Raw genomic sequence first — 21,542 nt, 5'->3', positions numbered from 1 at the left:
CGAATTTGCTTCGTTCCTGAGATATTGGCAAAAACTAATCTTATAATTCTAACCTCAAATCAGGCTATTTATTAACAATTTCGAAACTCAGTGGCCTTCGGCGCTACGGGATATGCAGCACCTTCGCCTTTCGTAACAAAGCATAAGCACGATATGCCTGTGCTCTGTTACAGCAGGCGGGTGCTGCACCCCCTTCGCGCCTTCGGTTTCTTAAAAAACACTCTAGGGGTAAGTCCGACAAGACCACATTGAGTCAGAGTTAACAGAATCGGTTTTGTGTCAATTTTATACAATCAAATGTGTAAATCTAAGTTTTCTAGCAAAATCATCGAAATAAATCACAACAAACAAAATGAGCACTCATTCGAATAACGCAAGTCAAAAAGAAACAACGAACGACATCTTTAAATATGAATAATGTCAAAACATATTCGTGATATTTGACACATTCATTTAGCGTTTTGACATATGACAAGCACCTTATGTATATTGCATCCTTGTCGAACTTAAACAAAATAGTTACTTATCCTGCTCTTATAGTGATATTACGATCTATTTGACATATTTCCGCGTGTATAGGTTATGATAGTTTTTCTTAATTTTCTCGAAAATGGTGCAGTTTCGCAGGACGCGAGTGGTATTGTAGTAATCAGGGACCAATCCTCTAACATATACAACAATTTTTTCCCCCAAAATCGTGGAGCATTATTCTAAACCCAACCCAAGAAAGCTATGAAATAATTACGAAGTAATGGACATTGACCTCTTATTTTTTTCTTAATTTATTTTATCAACTTAGTAAATAGCACATTATTACAAATACAATAATTGTGACAGATATGGATGACTTTTCCCGCGCTCCCGCCGATGACAGATCGTTGTATCGTTCAAAAACACGAGCTTGTGTTATATTGTGCGCCTGTACGGGTTCTTCTTCCAATAATTGAGTTATATCTGTGTAATCTGATGTTGATGGAAGCGTTCTACCAACTGAAAAAAAAAATAATCATTTTATTTCCTAAATGCTTTTTATATTTTCAAAATATCTTTCAATTTCGTCATTATTGATAAAGATTTTTCCCAATTTTTTTATATATATATTTCACAGGCAACTACCTTAAATAGTCATCCAATGGAACGCCTAGCCACTTTACTAAACGGCACTGTTCAACCAGCGGCCTGAATAACACTCAGCTAATTCATCTTCCATTTATAGAATAGGGTAACTCATCTTAGACTTTCTTTGTTTTTAAATTATGTTTAATGTGGTCTTTTCGGTCTAACCATTAAAGTGTTTTTTAAATTTAACCGAAAGCGCGAATGGGTTACTGGACATCCCATAACACCAAAAGCCACTTTATCACCAAGTTTCGAAATTTTTGATAAACAACCTAATTTCGAAAAGAGTGTTTTCTAAAAGGTCATGCGTTATCAGATTAGTAGTGATGTCAAAACCTTTTTTTAACAAAATCGTTTTCAATATAGACGCGATACGATAAATATTTAGCATTAAACCAAATAATTATGGTCCTACCAATATCAATATTTTTATTCACACGAGAGTCCCTATTCTACAAATGGAAGATGTATTGGCCAGTAACATTTGGTTGAACGGCGCTCTTTAGTAAAGCATCTAGGCCGTTAATTAAAAGACTAATTTAACCTACTGACTGTGGCATACATGTATTTAATTCAAAGATTTTGTTTTATATGTATATAGATATTTTCGTATCCCTTACACTTTTGAATCAGATTTGAATATATACATTTTGCTTTCATAATCTTTTATGATATTACAAATTTAAAATTACTAAATTTAAAAGAAAATACCTCCTGGCTCCGTGGCAAAATGTAACACAGGTGATTGCTTACTCCAACCGCACCTGTCGAAATCACCAGAGTTAGTTAAAACGTTGAAATATTATAAAAGAAAATTTAATAAAATAGTTATAATACCTATTTCTGGATGTTACTACGGCTTCGTATACTGTAGACGGTGTAAGACCTCTTACGGTATATACTGCGCTGTGAATCGGACCTGAAATTAAAATTAAAACATTTTCAAATGGCCAAGTAGTTACTACAAATTTATTCACCATCAAACCTAATTTTAAATTTTTTAGCCGGAAATGGGATTGAAACCCAGATATACAGGGTTATTGGAAATTCGACGTATTCCCGTTAGGGGTGATTATTTGCGATAATTTTATCCCCAATATGCATGATGTAAAAATGAACCATTTTTGAGTTATCACGGTTTTTAGATTTTTTCAAAATAAGTCAAAACTGTAACTTCAAATATTTATTTTAAAAAAAAGTATCAATTAAAATCTATTTTTTTCTTCTGATTTAGAAATACGAATAAACACTGGTTATTTGTCAATATTAAAACAATAATAATCGATCCAAATTTAAAAATGCGAGACGGAAAAAGTTATTATTTCAATTTTTTTTTTTTTTTTTTCCACAAAATTGCCTTTAAAACAAAAAAAATCGTTATGAAACTTGTCCTGAAGGTTATTTCAAAAACATAACCGTTTTATCAGCTCTCCAAGAAATAAAATGACCACAAAGGACGGTGGTGGAAATTCGTATTCGAACATGAACGAATTCCCTATCACCTCCTAACGGGAATACGTCGAATTACCAATAACTCTGTATATACCCTCGGAATCGGCATAAGCTAATCACTAGGCAAACGAGGCAGTCGAACACATATAATTATTAAATACACACCATCATTGGAATCTCCAGGTACGACAATACTGCTCCACAAATTGGCGGGTGGTTTCGTCGTGAAAGCGTCCGGTTCAACAGTTGACAAACGTCCATAGTACGGACGTAGCCAGAGATGATATTCTGTTGACAGACAATAGCAAAGGTTATTAAAATATTTGTATATACTCTATTCCTATCGAAGTAGGAATAAAGATAAACAAACCTTAGATTTACGTATTTCATGCGATTTGCTAATAACTCGGGTATTTTATGCACTACTAAGTATCTAAGAGTTTATGATTAATATAGGGTTATTTACATATAATACAACACTAATAACCTTAACTATTTATATCCACTTTAATTTTACTTTTCCTAAATTCAGATAACAGTTTCGTCGTTTCAAAACGCCAATATCTTCGCAAATCCACAGTGAATATCATAGATTCGATCAATGATATCGCGTCAATTTGCTGTCAACTGTTGTTTATTTGGCTCTTTTCCTCTTATGGTTGGAATACAGTATAGATCTATTCACTTACGAAGATGCGCGTCGCCATGTGAATAAATTAAATTTTACTTTAAATTGTCTCGTGCTTTAATTATTTATTTTAATTATTTCTTTTTTATTTCTTTTTTTATTTACTTTTAATTGCGGTGAAGGATAACATCGTGAGCAAACCTGCATGTGTCTAATTTCAACGAAATTCTGCCACATGTGTATTCCACCAACCCGCATTGGAGCAGCGTGGTGGAATATGCTCCATACCTTCTCCTCAACGGGAGAGGAGGCCTTAGCCCGGCAGTGGGAAATTTACAGGCTGATTATGTTTATTTTTTTTTATGTCTCGTGCGTACTACGAGTCTAGTCTTGTAGGCGTACGAGTCACGCACTCTATCAATAAATTAATATTATATTTTTACTTGAATTAGACCCAAGGGGTGCTATTATGTTAGAAAAATTTATTTGTATTTTAATAGTGATGTATTGTTTAGTATAGCACATTGGCGCCCAACGTGGGACCAAAAATTTTAAATATTTATGATTGAATATTTTTAAATATAAGAAATGTACTATGTACTAAAACCTGCCACCTCATAACCTACTCACTGAACGAGCGAGGCCTCTTGAGTATATTACATCTTCAAAATACAATTAGAAAAAAAAAATGCTTTCGAAATAGTTGTTTAAACAGTTCATATTCTATATATTGTGTATATCTTTATATATAACAATATGGAAATATTACGAACCTATGATAGTGGAGTAAGAATCCACTTCCCAAATGAGAGTGAAGCTTGTTGAAGTCGCTTTATTAAGATTTGGATCCACTTTAAACGATGCCACATTCGGAACACCTACAGAAAAAAAATGCCTTAGAAAAAAAATCCATAGAGTATCCATATATAATTAAATTATTATGTATTTAGTTTAAAATAAATACAGCCACTGACTACTCCCGATTCCAATTTCTCAATACCCGTTTCGATAAATGCTCACTAGAAACAAAATCAGCTTGTACGTGAGTACAGTATTTTACTATTAATATAAACAATCTTACAGTAACTACTATTATTATAAGCTAAGAGTAATAACATTACTAAAATGCGCTTTTATATGAAGAAATTACCTAGATACTGGCAACCCTACTATATCGGTACTCACCCGTTAATTTGAAAGAGACATCGGCCATACCGAGCTTGTTCTCCGCTCTGAATGTGTAATTGCCGAAATCTGTCTTTCGAACTGTTCTGAAGATTAATTGATGGACTTTATCTTGCACCATTACGATCACCCTGAAATATCACAAGGATTTATTAATCATTATTATTTAAATTTAAATAAAATGAATAAGTATCTAATAAAATTCATTATAAAAACAAAATTAATAGTTTTTAGTGATTTTATAGGTCACTAGTGAGTTTTTGGTGACGAGGCTCATGACTTAGAAGTTTCTCATATGTCATAAAATGTTCTCGAAATACAGTTTAGGGGCCATTCATTTATTACGTAAGACTGTTTTCGCTTGAAAAAATAAGAATAGGCCGACCTCCTCCCCCTGTTTAATATTTATTACGTAAGAATCGAAAGGAAGAAAATGAATACACGTTTGGTGTATTTTAATTTTTATTTTTCAAAGAGTCATTTTTTTGAAATATAATATAATAATCTTTATTTTTTGGCCCGCCCATTGCCATGGAAAGGGAAACATCGTTTTATACCTATACGCATCCGAGCGAACCTCGCCAATCGAAACTTTTTCAAATAATTTTAACTTTGCGCATTTTTTTGATTTTACGCAAGAACTATCGAGACTCCTTCCCACCCCCTTGTAAGAAAACATAAGACACGGTCGATACCCCCCCCCCCCCCCAAATTGTCTTACGTAATAAATTAATGGCCCCTTGGCAGAAATAAGTGATCAATATGAGCAATTTGTAGGGAATTATATTTAGCATGATCCAAGTATTTTTGTAACCTCAAGCATAGTTTTAGTGTTACAAACGAAATACTAACGTCTAAATTTATAGAACACTAGTTGTCGCCGCATTTTAGGGGCTGGTCGTTAGCTGCTAATCGTAAAAAAGTAGCATCTTGAGGAAACCTGCATGTGTCTAATTTCAACGAAATTCTGCCCCATGTGAATCCACCAAACCGCATTGGAGTAGCGTGGTGGAATATGCTCCTAACCTTCTCCTCAAAGGGAGAGGAGGCCTTAGACCAGCAGGCTATTTACAAACTGTTACTATACTACTAATACAAGAGACAAAGAGCAACAGACAAACATACAGAGTTACTTTCGCATTTATAACATTAGTACTAAGTAACTTTTTCAAAAAAGTCTAAAATTATAATCACGTTTAATATACTTAACATTAGTGTGGTCATAAATATTTATGAACGTTACCTATCGTCGGTTCGTACAAGTTTCCCGTCTCGGTACCAGGTAGTCCGCGCTGGTGGTATAGAGAACTCCAAGTTAGCTGCCAACACTGCTCTTAAACCTATCGCTGTGTGAACGAAACTTCGATCCGTCGACACCACTGGGGCATCTACAAACAATTACACACACTATTAGCAACATTTTTTATTGATTTAGTCAATTTAAGTAACTTTAAATTAGGGGTCATTGTACTAGAGTGTACTACTAATTTAATTTATTATACCTACCTTATTTTTTTTTATTCAATTGATAGTCAAACCAAAGTAAAACAAAAGATACACTTAATACTAATTCTAGAAATGAGTCAATGTAAGATTTACAAGTTATGCGCTCCTTCAAATATACGAGACCACATAATTCACTATTGAGCATAAAATATTTAAATACAGCTACGATAAAAAGTGAATAAATCATACAACACTGAAATTCAAATAAAAATTAATAACTTAATTTTTATTTGAATTGTAGTGTATTTTTATTTGATTTGTACAATAACTAAGTATGTTTTTTTTTATATAATTAAGGCCTTATTGTTAATAATTATTACGTAAATAAATATATATATATATATTAGTAGTTATAAGTTTATTGATTTCTATTTAATTTTTGTTAGTTTAATTTTGTCGATGTATTAAGTCTTACCTTGAATAATAACAGTGATGGCTGCTTTGACTGGATCGCCGACTCCATTGTTGACAATACATTCGTAAACTCCGGCTAACAGACGGTGCTCAGCTCGGAATCGAATTCGCGATCGATGTTCTAATAGAGCCATTGACTCGCCCTGATTGATAAAGTATTTATTAGATCAATTCTATTAATAATAATCTGTACGTCTAATTTGTAACAAAACAGTGTCAAATTAACTTAGAGCCCTGGTCTCGCACGGATCCAATTCACTAATAAATAAAAATGGTATAAATTTAATCTATAATTTAATTTAATTGTGTAAATGATAAAATAGAAAAAAAAGACACGCTGAGTTTGTTTCGCCGGTTCTTCTCAGGTCAGGGTGTTTTCTCTTCCGAACCGGTGGTAGTGTTTCATTTGACTATCAATAGTGTAATGCTTCTATATTGAATAAGGAATATAGAAGCATTACACTATTGATCTATATTCTATAAGGAATTTGAGTTTGAGTTTGAGTTTAAACCCTATGTGGCACTCAGGAATTATGTAGCTTTCTACCAGTGAACTTTTTTTAGAGTTGGATTATTAGTTCTGGGTATATTACCAAGTGTACGTTTATATATGTTTGTTTGTATGTCAAAAAAATATATATAAACGTACCCCGTGTGCGTCTGGATAAAAGTGATAACTTAAACTAATCGCTGCCGTTTGCATAAGAGAAAAGGAATTCAGATAGACTGGCGCCGTAACGCGTTACGTAACGAAGCGTTTTACCCTCCCATAAGAAGTTATCACTTCAAATATCGAATTAAATCACAGTCAAAATCAAATGTGAATTCCCGGTAGTGCGATTGATCGTTTTCAAAAGTGCCGTCACCTTAATTATGAATTATTGAAGTACTAAAGACGCATCATTTTGTACTACCGAGTATATAATATAGTAATTGATTTTGTATTCGCTTTTAATACTTATAGTGAAAATATATTTTTTTACAAACATCAATTTTTTAATTTATAATCCGAATAGGTATTCATGTTATAATTCTTTGATGTTATTTTATGTTCCTCTAATTAAACTTACATTTTTCCTCCAATTAACAATGGGTGGGGGGGTGCCGGTTGTCTCGCAGCCGATGTCGACGTATTCGCCTTTCTTCACTTCTAGAACTCCTTCGTCGGGTACAGATCGTACAGTCGGCGCATCTATTTTTTCAATAAAAATATATATGCTGTTAATATTTATTTATCTCCTTATCTATTATAATTTTTATTTTATTAATAAAGACTTACACTGCACTTCTATAGAATGTGTTTGTCTAATAGGTCCCCACGGTTCTTCTCTAATAACCTGTAATAACATCAATACATAAGTATCACCTAATACTCTTGCTGTGATCGACGTCTACGATATAATCTGCTAAAATTACACAAATCAAAAGTGTTACAATACAAGAACCATTTAAATAAATAATATACTTTATTGAAATGGTTCTTGTTTTGTTTTTTTACTATATAAAATTGATTAAAAGCTGCCTCCGGTTGTATATCTATGAAGAACCAGCAAGAATCTCTTCAGGTTTACCTTTTTATCGTGTCTTAAATCTACACTAATATCATAAATGCGAAAGTAACTCTGTATGTGTGTCTGTTGCTGTTTCCCGGCAAAACCACTGAACTGAATTTGATGAAGTCGAATGAAGGACGTAAGTTACTGTTTATGCCTACCACCTGATACCCCTAAAACGCGAGGGAAGCCGCAGTCTAGCGATCTATAAATTATATATGTCATCGTAAAATTATAATCTACCAAAGCTTAATTATAAAGCAAGTTAAATTATAAAAACGCTAACCTAACCTAACCGAAATATCATAAACTATCGAAATTTTTGATGTTTTATTTTGAGTTCACAATATTTCGGCAGTTTCAAATCTCACGAGATAGATTACAATCTAACGGTACATATATTACAGTACGAACAAAATATGCTAATTAAATAACGTGTTTTTTAAAATATGATTTTATGGAATTTCAACCACAAAATCGTTCGTATATCGTTTTTTCCAGGAATTTAAATACAATTAATAAATAAAGTACTAAAGAGCACGGTACTTGTAATTAGTCTGTCTGTACACATTAAGTACCGCCTTCCTCTCAATGTAGAGGAGAAACAAACTCAAAATCCGGAAACAGTTTGATTGACGAATGAAATTGTTCAGTATTGCGTCAAATTGAATAAAATTAGGATCGTTTAGCAAATAAAACGACATTGATTAAAATACTTATTATTTATTACATCCGGAAGTCGGAAGGTTTTGGGTCAGCCATGGAGACAATCTATGACAACCAGAAAAAAAAAACATATTTAATTCAAAATACAATTGTTCTTCTGAATCTTTAAGATATGAGTATGAATGAGTGAGTGAATGACTATTCCAATCGAAGTAGGAATAAAGATAAACAAACCTTAGATTTACGTATCTCATTCGATTTGCTAATAACTCAGCTTATTGTGCTCTACTAAGAGTTTGTGATTAATATATATTTATTTATAATACAACACTGTTACACTTAACTACTTATATCCACTTTAATTTTACTTCCAAAATTCCGGTAACAGTTTCGTCGACGTTCAAAACGCCATATTTTCGCAAATCCATAGTGAATATCATAGATTAATCAAGCTCTCGACCAATGATGTCGCGTCAATTTGCTGTCAAATGTTGTTTATTTGGCTTAGGATTGGAATGCACCGACATGATCGGATATCGTTTAGGCGCAAGTTATTGATAAAGAGAACCCGTGCGCCAAGCTTTTAGAGCCGATTTATGTATCATTGTGTATCATACGCATCACTAAGTTTTATGTACTTATAATACATAATTGATACCGTGATTAGAGATGAAGGAATACACCCCGAGAAAACCTGCATGTGTCATGTAAATACTAACTCGTATTCGAATATAATTTACAGGCAGTTGTTTCACTTTTTTTTTTATCTAAGACAATGAGATTTAGACACAGACTTTTTTAATACTCATTACCAATTATTATAATCCCTAAAATTTAATTTCTTCGAATTTAAATATAATTGATAGATGGTTTCGTCTTGTTCCATAATTCCCTGACGAGGTCGTTGACTCTAAAAATTTTCACAAATGGACCCGGAAAAAAAGAAAATTTAAATAATAAACCTTCTAAAAAGGAGACTTATCCCAGCGATGGGATATTAACAGGCTTGTAACTTTACTTAAAAAAACACTGCCACAGTAACACACATACTGTTTTATTTATTTTTTATCATTCACATTTAATACATTTTTTATTCATAATAAATGCATCGATTAAACTATCGATATATTTAAAGAAGTGTTGCGCCAAAAAATTTCAACCTTGTTTAGTATTTAACAGTTAATTTATAGTAGTTTAGATACGGGTTGAGATGTACATCGCGAAACAGTTGGGCAAATTGATTAATTGTGTAATTGTATCCTCTATACTTTAAACAAACCGACGCCTAGTGCTGTGCAATGTCGTTTAAGTTAGATGTCGATTTTTTATTTAGCATTCACTTTTCATGCTGAAATTATAGGGTCGGTTAATATAACATAAGCTGTTTTAGTTATTGGTAAATTTAAGTAGAAAATTAAGGACATTTTAAACGATTTCAAAAAATTTAAGTGAAAATCAGCTCATGTTTTGGACTCAATATTTGTTTGTTTAATTTTAGTAGTAAAGCTAGATTCTATCTCGACTTTCATTTTTAAGTTTAAATTATATCCTATCAAAAAAAAAACTGTTATCGATATAATGTTACGTCACTATACACAAATAACGCCACTTTCAGTTGAAGGGCTCGCGGCTAGTTTAAAGTAATTGTGATATTGAAGTACTTACGTACTATTGTTGGTTAGGAAATACTCGTAGCAAAACACCTCAAAGAAGACTGAAATGTCACCTCAAAGAAGATTCAAATGAAACTTTATTAAGTGTTATGTTAGTGAGAGCTGTACTCCATGTGAGGCTGAATTTACGCTTTGTAGTTTAAGGAGACGTGTCTTGCCTCGCTGAGCAGACGAAGCTTTTTAGATGCCAATTTGGTTTTACCTTCTAATTGACCGCGGTACTGAACTGAACGAGGTTCAAAACATCAACGACAAATATTCAGATACTAGCTGTGGCAACGATGGGAATGTTATCAAATCGTGGACATACGAAACATTATGATTTTTGGAGGGTAACGCGAGAACTTGTGTCTTTTTGGGATTGAATTGGGCTAGATCTAGGTAACAGTCCAAAACTTTGTTTAACAATGACTTGATTACAGACACAAGTTTGTCCCGATATTTGACGTTCCCGAAAAATATTAGTACGGCCGGTGTACAAAATGTCTGTCTTGTCGTCTGCATAGCAGTGAATATTCCTTGTTTGGAACAAATCATTGATATGCAGAGTAACCTTGTGGACCACCAGAATTGACGAATTTTACGTCACCGTCGAAGGCAACCTCGAAGCTCCAATCTGTAAAAAATATGAATCTGGCTACGAACACTTACTTCGCAAGTGTAATCAGCTGTGTCACTGGATGTCAGGTGGTCTATCTGCAGGCTGAAGTTGGCGTGCATCCTTGTGTGCAACGGCAGCAGATAGTTCGGGTCCTTACTGTCGCCAAGGAGCGTTTCATTTTTGAACCATCGGACCCGGTGTTTTGTTTCTGTAATGATATATATATACGTCATCAAATATAACAATACGACGGTCGATAATTTAGGATAAAGTACTGATGACTACTTAAACTTTTAATTGGATTATTTTGTTCGTTAAAAGAATATGAAATTCACTCTTGATCCGTCTATAAGCTTATTTTTACGTGCTTAAAACTTATTATCTCTATAGTATAATATCTTGTAACTTTTTCTTTCAGTATTTCTAAATAATCTAATATCCGTAACAAAAACTGTCCGAAACAATCGGATAATCCGAAATAATTTCGTATTCGTTACCGTAAAACTGAGACTGGTAAAATATTTTTATATTTCCAGATCCGAAATGACATATCCATAACATCCCTGCTAGAAAAGAGTATAGGGGTCTCGACATGATTAATCCAACCCTGGAATAGAAGCTAAAAGTGCCAACTCTTGTGAGAACCGTAAAAATTAAAAAAATATATTTTATTATTACTACTGAACTTTTATATCTATAGCCTCGTTAAATAATACTCATTCTTTTTTTATAATTCACAGACGAAGATACAATATTCATAGATTATTTAAAACTCCTTTCAATTCGCTAGTTAATAAAACATTGTTATTCTTATATATCTATTCGTGGGGGGATCCACGATCAACTGGTACACAAAGATCTGAATCTACGGCCTCTTCCTGTCGCTAACGATACAGAGATGTGATAATGTATTGAACAGAGATAATGGAGGCGGCATTTACGTTAAAATAATATTTATTTTATTGATATGATTAGAAAAGGAGAGTCATTTTCTTGTTATTGTTTATTAGTTTTAAGTATTCATTAAGTATTCATTATCGTGGAGTTTGTGGGGTTACATTACGTATTGAATTATATTATACTAGCTTAACGCGCGGCTTTATTTGCTCGAAATTTAAACCTTATTGGTTAAAATACACAAATATAATTTATGTTAACGAAAATTTAAGTTATAATGAGTTTTATATTCTTTACTTAATAAACTATAGATTCCCGATCAAAATTGCCACTCCTTTAAGGGAAAATTTCCGAGGTATAAACTAACCTTTCTATTTAAACTATCTATATATGAAATTTCATCGGAATCGATTCAGTGGCTTAAGAGTGAAGAGGTAAGAGAAGAGGTTACTCTCTTTCAAAACGATGTAGTTAATTGTATATGGGGGGGAGGCGGGAACGGTTACTTTATTAACGCACTTTATAAATTACCAAATAAATGAAGTTTTCATTCATTACTATAATTTAATAAACAAAAATGTTGATCTTTTTGTGGTCTTGCTTCAATAGGTAACATCAGTGATCGTATTAGTAGTGGTCTCATTATTAAATATTACTCGTAAATATAGATTATTTACATAATATCTTTCAACTTTCGTGCCAACTTTGTTATCTTTAAGTGCATGACAGCCACGCTTGACAGTTTAACGATTGTCAAACGTCATAATACTTTACTTGTGTGCGTGTACTTAGTAGACAAAAGTTGGTCATTTTTATTTCGAAGCGTCCTCAGCTTTTCTAGTCTTATCTAGGCATATAAATAATTAATCAAAACTCTTAAATTAAATAATAAATATTTTGCAATTTCTATTTATTGAACAAATAAAAAACAGTTTGTTTTATAGTTTTCGTAACAACCTATTAACATATAAAACCTTATTTGACGTTTTTAAAATAAAAACTTTCAAAAAAACAGCGCCTCCTCCAAATATTTGTCCTACATACGATTAGTTATATAGATTTGGTCTTCCGACAAGGGGCAACAACACCGCTTTGTTAAATACGTGCACGACACAATAATGTCGGTCTTTTGTACTTTTGTCAATTAATAAACCGCCGTGCCGCATCTGATTGCCTGCAAATTATACTTTTTTACATTCATTTGTTAGTATAATACGATTTGAATGAATATAATTTAGCAGAATATAATATGGCACACGCTCAATTAAAAAAAAAAAAAAAATTTTTTTAAATATTCTGACATTTTTAATGTTTGATGTTCTAGTTCTAAATGAATAATAACTACATACATACTCATACATAGATAAATTAGTATAAGTTTCGAGTATATTTTAAATAATATTGTGAATAAACAGTATGAGAATTTGCTTAATCTCATAGGGCTTTGTGCAAGCCCGTCTTGTACAGTACTCAGTATTGTTGTGTTCCGGTTTGAAGGGTGGGTGAGCCAGTGTAACTACTGGCACAAGGGACATAATGTTTTAGTTCCCAAGGTCGGTGGCGCATTAACGATGTAAGCCACAGATACCACTTACCATCAGGTGGCCCATTTGCTCGTCCACGGTACCTATGTCAAAAGAAAAGAAGAAAAAGAAAAATATTTGTATAACCGATCCATAATAGAAATATACACGTAAAATGTACACTACTAATAAATAGTTCTTGAATAATATACTTTTATTTTACTTCCGAAGTTCCGATAACAGATTCATCGACTTTCGAAACGTAATTTTTTCGCAAATCGCCAAAATATCAAAATTATAATTTTGATTTTTCATTTAACATGTAAGAAGTATTTTAGAATTCACGGCAAGTATCTTAGAATTTTCAATTGCTTAGTACTGTGCTCAGTTGTCAATGTAAACATCGTGAGGAAATCTACATAAATTAGACGAAAATCGTGTGTTTTAACCCGTATTAGAATAACGTGGTTTAAGCTATAACCAAAAGTGGATGCCATAGCTAAGCATATCTAAATCAAAATTATCAAAAGTATAATCAAAAGTAACATTACAAATTAGATTTCACATGTGTCCAATCAAATATCATAATATATCATTATCTTTATTAAATATTCAAATCAAATAGTAAAATGTATACCTAATAAAGAACCTATTAAAAAAATTAAATTACAAATTTCTTAAATACAAAAGTAAAATTAGCTCGACGTCAAATAAATAACTTAAACACCGTAGCCGGACCGTAATTTAAACATTAATAAAAATGACTGCTATCTAAAATATGGTGGGCTATTTGTTTAAACTAATTTAGAAAATTAAGGCGGCCAACATACGTTGTGTAAATGAAAAGTAACAGCATATTTACGTGCCTCTGGTAAGGCCTCCTCGCGCTGACTCCATGACGGTCCGCCTACTGCATTTTTGCTCACGATTATTTCTTTACAAATAACGTACACGAAAAAACCCGTAACCTTCGTATAAAATTCAAGTGTTCCAAACACTGTGCCAGCTAGGCTTTTTTATACGTTATGTGCGTTATGAAATTATCAAGTTCTACAACTTATATTTTTATAATGGTAAAAAATAATTTAAATAAAAATAACGTCATATTAATTATGGTTACATTAAAAAATATATATAAACACGCATAAACAATTCATATTTTAAACTCTAAAAGTAATAACTAAATACGTAACATAAAGCCAAACAAAACAGTATCCGTATAAAGTTGAAAGTGCATAAGTACCCTTATTTAAAAATAATAAGTTTAACTCGTAAACTCAAGACAACTTGAGCTCACGAACAATAATAATATATTTTAGAAACATCTTTATATTATTTTTAAATTATGATGCATGAAATGAGATGATAATTTTACAACTTTATTTTCAAAATAGGTATGTTCGGACACAGGTCGACATTGCTTAATTCAATTTATCTTTTAGTTACTCTTAGTGTGTATTATAGCACAGATTATTTCCACATGAAACGAATGAAATACAGATAATTATTTTTTTTTTTTTTTTATAACTTGTACATCCAATTACGCAGTTGTTAAAACATGTGCCATCAGAGAAAACTTTCAATCTAAGGATCGACGCCTGCGACATTATCAAAATTTATTTGATTAAATTGTCTTTTTGTGAATGTCATAAAGGTAGACGGACAGGCAAATAGGCCACCTGGTGGTAAATTGTCACAACTGCCCATAAACATTGGTACTTTAAAAAATATTTATCATTCCTTACATCAGTGCGCCACACATCATTGGAACTAAGATGTTACGTTCCTTGTACCAGTTACACTGGCTCAACCCTTCAAAGCGGAACACTACAATTCTAATATAATACTGTTTGACAGGAGAAAATAATATGAAGAATGGATGGCATCTACCCTGACGAGCTTGCACAAACTTCTACCACAAAGTAAGTAAGTAGGTATTTTACCGAGTAGTTTCTACCGAGAAGAACCAGCAAGAAATATGTAGTAACGGATTGCCGTCCCATCAGATTAATAAAAGTAATGCAATAGAAAATGAACTTCTATATAATCCAAGAAGGAATAAAGATAAACGAATATTAGTTTTACGTATTCCATGCGATTTGTTAATTAGTCACCTATGTTCTACACGACAAACAATTCTTTATTAATATATCTTATTTATAATACAAAACAGTTAACTTTAACTACTTATATCCAATTTAATTTAAATTCCAAAGTTACGTAACAGCTTCGTCGACGTTCAAAATGGAATTTTTACGTCCATAATGAATGTCATAGATTATTCAAGCTCTTGCTGCTTTTGCTCATGTTTGACCAATGACATTGCGTCAATCTGATGTCAAAAGTTGTTTAGTTTTTGTCCTTTTGTTATTGGAATTAACTATAGGATATTAGTTCCCAAAGTTGGTAGCTCAATGACGATGTAGGGGACGGCTTGTACTTCTCACAGTGCCAATGTCTAAAAAGTGGTGACCACTAAGCATTCACTAAACTACGTTAAATTAAAAAAAATGATCTATAGCCTATTCCAAACGAAGTAGAAAGATAAACAAACCTTAGAATTACGTGTTTCATGCGATTTGTCTAATAACTCAGCTATATTGTGCACTACTAAGAGTTTATGATTAATATATCTTTATTTATAATAAACTGCTATTACTTAACTACTTATATCCGCTTTCATTTCACCTCAAAATTCCGATAACAGTTTTGTCAACGTTAAAACGTCATTTTTTCGCAAATCCATAGTGAATATCATAGATTAATCAAGCTCTCGACCAATGATATCGCGTAAATTTTCTGTCAAATATTGTTCATTTGGCTTTTCTCCTCTTTTGATTGGAATAGAGTATACGTTTTGGTGAAAGTTACATTACATAACAATTCGAAACGATGTTAGCTTAAATAATTTAATCTTGTAAAATGAAAATTCGAAAATGCTTAAACGGATCTATTTGGATAAAAAATATTTTGATTTTGATTGTTTAGTTTTATAATAAAAAACATCGTTAAATATAAAGTTATTATAAAGAAAAAAAAAACGTAACAACATTTCGTTTCTATCGATGATAAAGGAATTCTTTAAAAAAAAAACGTGCCCTAAAGATGCGCCGGCGCATTAACCGCTTTATTATGCAAATGGAACATCGAAAGCTTTTATAGCTAAAGCTTTTATATGTTTAAGCTATTCGATTCTCAGATTAAGATAAAGCTTTGATAACTTTATTACAATTATTAGGTAACAGTTCGTAAACGACCTTTTGGTTGGCGGCTTTTACTCGTCACGGTAACGATACTGGCTGATCTTTTACTTTCAGAGAATGTCTTTTAAATGGTTCCTCGATTGCCCAAAATTAGGTCAACAATCAACTGATGGAAAAAATCTTGGGACGACCGAGAGAAGTGATAACTTAAAATAATCTGAGTTGAACTATTTAATATTGAAATTGTTTAACTTGAGAAAAGCTTAGGTTGTTACTTATATTTTATAGATATTAATATGATCATATATTGTATAGTAACAGCCTGTATATTTCCCACTGCTGGCCTAAGACCTCCTCTCCCTTTGAGGGGAAGGTTAGGAGAGCATATACCACGACGCTGCTTCAATGCGGATTGGTGGATTCATATGTGACAGAATTTCGTGGAAATTAGTCACATGCAGGTTTCCTCACGATGTTTTCCTTGACCGCCAAGCACGAAATGAATTATAAACAGAAATTAAGCACAAGAAAATCCAGTGGTGCTTGCCTGGATTTGAATCCGTAATCATCGGTTAAGATGTACGAGTTCTAACCACTGGCCCATCTCGGCTCATGATAATGTAAGGAAAGGTTATTTATTAATAAAATATTTTATTGATTATAAAATATATTTTTTACTTTGTTATAATTCTTTAATATGTACATTAGAATTATTAGTATCATTATTGCCTACCTATCGCTGCCGTATACGTAAGAGAAAGAGAAGCCAGACAGACTGTCGCCGTAACGCGTTACGTAACGAAGCGTGTGTATATACGGTACATATACCAAAATAACATTGTTTTAAAATTTTTGTCAGTGTTTGTTCCGGCTAATCTCTGGGACTGCTGGACTGATTTTGAGGGGACTTACACTAGCAGATAGCTTATGTAATAAGGACTAACTTAGGCTACAACAATAACTTATTTTTTATATTCAAACGCGCACGAAGACGCGGGCACAGCTAGTACACAATAATATTGTGTCAGAATAATTCCAAGATACGCAAAATCTTCTCAATTCTTTCCTCATGGAGCTCAACAAGAATTATAAACATTTTAGATATCATTTAAAATTTTGTTGAACTAAAGGCGCGGTCCTTATGCATCTCAAAGCTCAAGAGCCATTATAATATTATAAGAGGCAGCGCCAAAGTCTTCACTCTTGATTACAATGTTTCAGGAAAGACAGTGTTCTTTTTTCAAATATTTTATTTTAAATACAATTTCTGGATGTTTTGAAATGCGAGCGTGTTATTTATCAATCAAAAAACATGTTTTTTTTTTATTTAAATTCTTTTAGTTTAAATTTATATGACAAATGTAATCTATTGGAAGGCCAGTTTGTTTTTCTATTAGGATTTTTTTTTATGTCAATATAGTCTTTGGACCAAGGCATTTTTTTATTTTTATCTTTATCGATATTTTTAGTAGACAATACACAAGTATAATAATATGGAATAATTAAATATATTTATTACCTGTAACATCCACATAACAAGGCAGCAAAACTGTATCGTTTTCATACGTTTTTACAGTCACAGGAACACTTTTGAAAACTTTTTCACATAATATAACTTCCGATAAAAACATTAAAACGATCACTTTATAAATTAATTCCATTTTTATTTAAATATAGAATAACTTTATTAAAATTAAAAGTTTAAATTGCACTTAATAAAAAAAACCTTTTTGACAATAATTGTTATGTAAAATACAGTGTCATAAACTAATTACTATTTAATATTCTTTGAAAAAATTTAAACAAATACTTGGAACGTCAGTTACATTTAATAATACGTTATCAGATGCGCGCGCGCAGCTACCAGATCGACATACGTCTGCCCGTTGCGCATATGCTCAATAAGTAAGGATTATTCTGAGGGTACTATGAGCTTTAATTGTAAACATTTAATATCGAGATGTAATAAAGTTTTCTTTGAAAATACATTCAAATTCTATACATAATTTTTTTATATTTAATTTTTTTTTACTTTTTCATTCTGAATTTTAAAATTAATAGTTGGCATAGATTTAACAGCCTTCGATTTTTAAAATTCTTGTGATGTTTGTCCAAGCCAGTGGCATATTAAAAACTTTTCTTTTCTGTAATAAAATTTCAAAACTTATTTTTATCTTTAGTAAAAATATTAATAGTTTTTATGGATTGTCTGTATCAATAAAGCTATTGATTGGCGAATTTTTAAATTATTATCATGAAATCATTACTAAATTTTAATTAAACTGTAATCAAAATTGTCCATCCAAGTAACTTCTAACCATATCCACGAATTAAATAATATGCATTATGGGTTGTATTTTAATGAGACAATTACCCTGTATTTTCACGAATAGAACTTTGTGAAGTTCTCATCATTCCCCTAATATGTTTCGGTATAAATGATGAATGACTTGACATCCTAGATCCCATTGATTGCAACGTATCGACAGTGTCAAAATTAGTTTATAATTCTAACAATCTAAGTAGATTTGGAAAATTTCAAACGGTAGAATTACTCATTTGTTTATATATAAAAAAAAAGAATGTTTTCCCAAAATATCATTAGTGATCCGAAAACAGTGCGATTCTGTATGAACTCACTTCGTATTTCACTCGTGAAATTCTTTTGACAAATGACTTTTGATACGTGTATTTCCATAATTATTAGTCAATCTCGCATATCACATTGTAATTTAACCCTCGTGTTCTACAGTGAGTTTCGAGCTTCTAACAGAATCACCCTCAGAGCACAGAGCGCATTGTGCCGCAACTTTATAGCATCCCGTCAATTAGTTGATTCACCTTTGTAAAGAAGTCGGCATTTAGTAAGATTAGTCATTTAAGACGCGTACAGATCTAATGTCCACTTCATAAGCACTTCCCTTTGTATGCACATTACGAATTAACAAGTGTAAAACGATGCAGTTTCTTTGCACGAAATGTCGGCGTCATTTTTAATCTGATTCTTCAATATATCTCTCAAGAACTCTTAAGGTTTTTACTAACACCTAAGCTCTATCCATTTTCCGAGTTAAAATAATATTCGGTATTTAATTATCTAAAACTAATATGGAACAATTAGGTAATTTATATTATATTGAGCGTACATAAATTAAATAGATTAAAAAAAAACATGAATTTAAAATACTTAAAACAATTTCCTAACAAAACGAAATTTGTTCTAACTTCGAATTTATCTCAACATAAATATGTAATCACCAAATCATACAATTAGGTAATTTATATTATATTAAGTAATTTATAGTATTGATGTAATCTACTTACTCAGTTAAGCTTACAAGTCCGAAATAAAACACAACGAACATTTTTAACAAATTACTGTCCGCGCCAAAAAAAATGTAATGGCGGTTCAATTCAGTTTCGCGCGCTTTTGTTTAATTTGTATTTGTTCTAAGCAGTTGTATGGATCTCCTAAATATATTGAATATTGTCTATATATTAATTTTTCCTTTACCCGTTCTCTTCCGTCCAATCAACATTCGGCGGCGTCTTACTTTACGATTCAAAAGTGTTTGTAAGAGTCTACTTGAATGAAGTATATTTTTATTTAATCATTAATGTATCAGTTATCTCCCAATCATTCACTCGCTCATTTTCAATTTATCAATATATGTGTAGACTGCGTGAGAAAAGGCTTTGGTAGACTTATAGCCAGTCGACTGTCAAGATTTTCTTTCTTCCTTGAGAATACTTTTACTGAGGCGCATGCGCACTCAATTCTTGGATGGGAATCTCAGATCTCTCAGGCTCTTACGTCAATCACAGTTTTAGATGAGGTGACTATTCTACTCCGAACTTCGTAGCTATAAATACACCAGTCCGGTCTTTAAACAAAACCTTCTAATCTTAAGGGCTACTGAAAATTTGTAAATAGAATATTAATTTTTACTGGGCTGATTCGGCGTTTACACACATCCCGGGATCTGTGGCCTCAAACTATCCAGTAGGCAAACAAAGCGATCAAATACCTAGAACGTATAAGCAATTACACATATGCCATAACAATGTAATTAATAATTTGTATGCTACAATTAAAACATTTAATTTTTTCAAAATCATGAATACTCTTTTATTATTAAAAAGTACACCAGCGTGTTTTATATATACCTAGATAATAAAATTAAGTAGAATTTAAAAGTGGAATGTGTTCTATAGTCTGTATCAATTTTCTTATACCCCGCGACTAATATGTAATTTGATAGAATGCATAGGTTGTTCGAAAATTAAAAGTGTTGAAAACACTTTTTTTAATTTAATGTTTGTTATTGCATTTTTTTGTAGTTATAATGGAGCCCAGATGGATCGGTGGAGCCCATAAAAGCCTCATAGCTGGACACAGCTCCCATTCCTGTTAAATTTAAATCTTCCTCTGTACCCCATTGCATGTTGATGGATCTGGCAATATTTAAACATTCAGTCCTGCTTGCCTCGATTTGAACCTTGGTTTGAACTTATTGTTTTGACTCTCATTGGGCCAAATGGCTTCGAATTGATAGATAACTTTTAAATAAATATCAAGACAAAGGTGCACGTATAACATAGATAGAATCTCTAGTTTCTTATAAGGTCTGATATAAATTTGAAAACCTTGAGTGGCTGAAATTTCTTGTCGGGATTTCGAGCGACATCTGTAAAAATCATTGTTATCACCATTCATAAAATGAGGAGTAAAAAAACAGTGTGTCTCAATTCTTGGCTAAGCTTCCTCTCCTTTTGTGAGCTGGTTTGGAGTTTATTCCACCATGTTGCCAATGTGGGTTGGTGGATACACATCCTCACGATGTTTCCCTTCACCGCCGAGCACAGATGAATTATAAAAAGAGATTAATATGAAACATTAGAATTTAACTTTAAAATTCGGGCAAGTAAAAACTTGCCCGAATTTGAGCTCGTAATCTTCAGTTGAGATTCACTTATTTCAACTACTAGACCATCTCAGCTAGAATAGATAATTAAATAAACTCTATCCCAGTTAAGACGACAATACAGTTTGATTAAATCATTCGTCATTGAGATAAATATAGAGTTACGATTACCAACAAGCATGTAAACCATTCATTCC

General features: G+C 32.1%; 1 protein-coding gene across 1 annotated transcript; it reads right to left on the bottom strand.

Moving 5' to 3' along the window:
- Positions 1-729: 729 nt before the first annotated feature.
- LOC113392044 (igLON family member 5-like) lies at positions 730-18,303 on the bottom strand. The gene is made up of 12 exons (XM_026628274.2): positions 17,940-18,303; positions 10,848-11,005; positions 7,584-7,641; positions 7,375-7,496; positions 6,306-6,447; positions 5,628-5,772; positions 4,385-4,515; positions 3,973-4,077; positions 2,737-2,859; positions 1,957-2,038; positions 1,831-1,883; positions 730-990 (listed from the first exon to the last, which is right to left on the bottom strand). The coding sequence occupies exons 1-12, from the start codon at positions 18,079-18,081 to the stop codon at positions 791-793; spliced, it is 1,461 nt and encodes a 486-aa protein (XP_026484059.2). The 5' UTR covers positions 18,082-18,303; the 3' UTR covers positions 730-790.
- Positions 18,304-21,542: the final 3,239 nt, after the last annotated feature.

The sequence above is a fragment of the Vanessa tameamea genome, chromosome 27 (assembly GCF_037043105.1).
Source record: "Vanessa tameamea isolate UH-Manoa-2023 chromosome 27, ilVanTame1 primary haplotype, whole genome shotgun sequence".
NCBI classification, from domain to species: domain Eukaryota; kingdom Metazoa; phylum Arthropoda; class Insecta; order Lepidoptera; family Nymphalidae; genus Vanessa; species Vanessa tameamea.
This window is presented reverse-complemented; position numbering and strand designations above follow the sequence as displayed.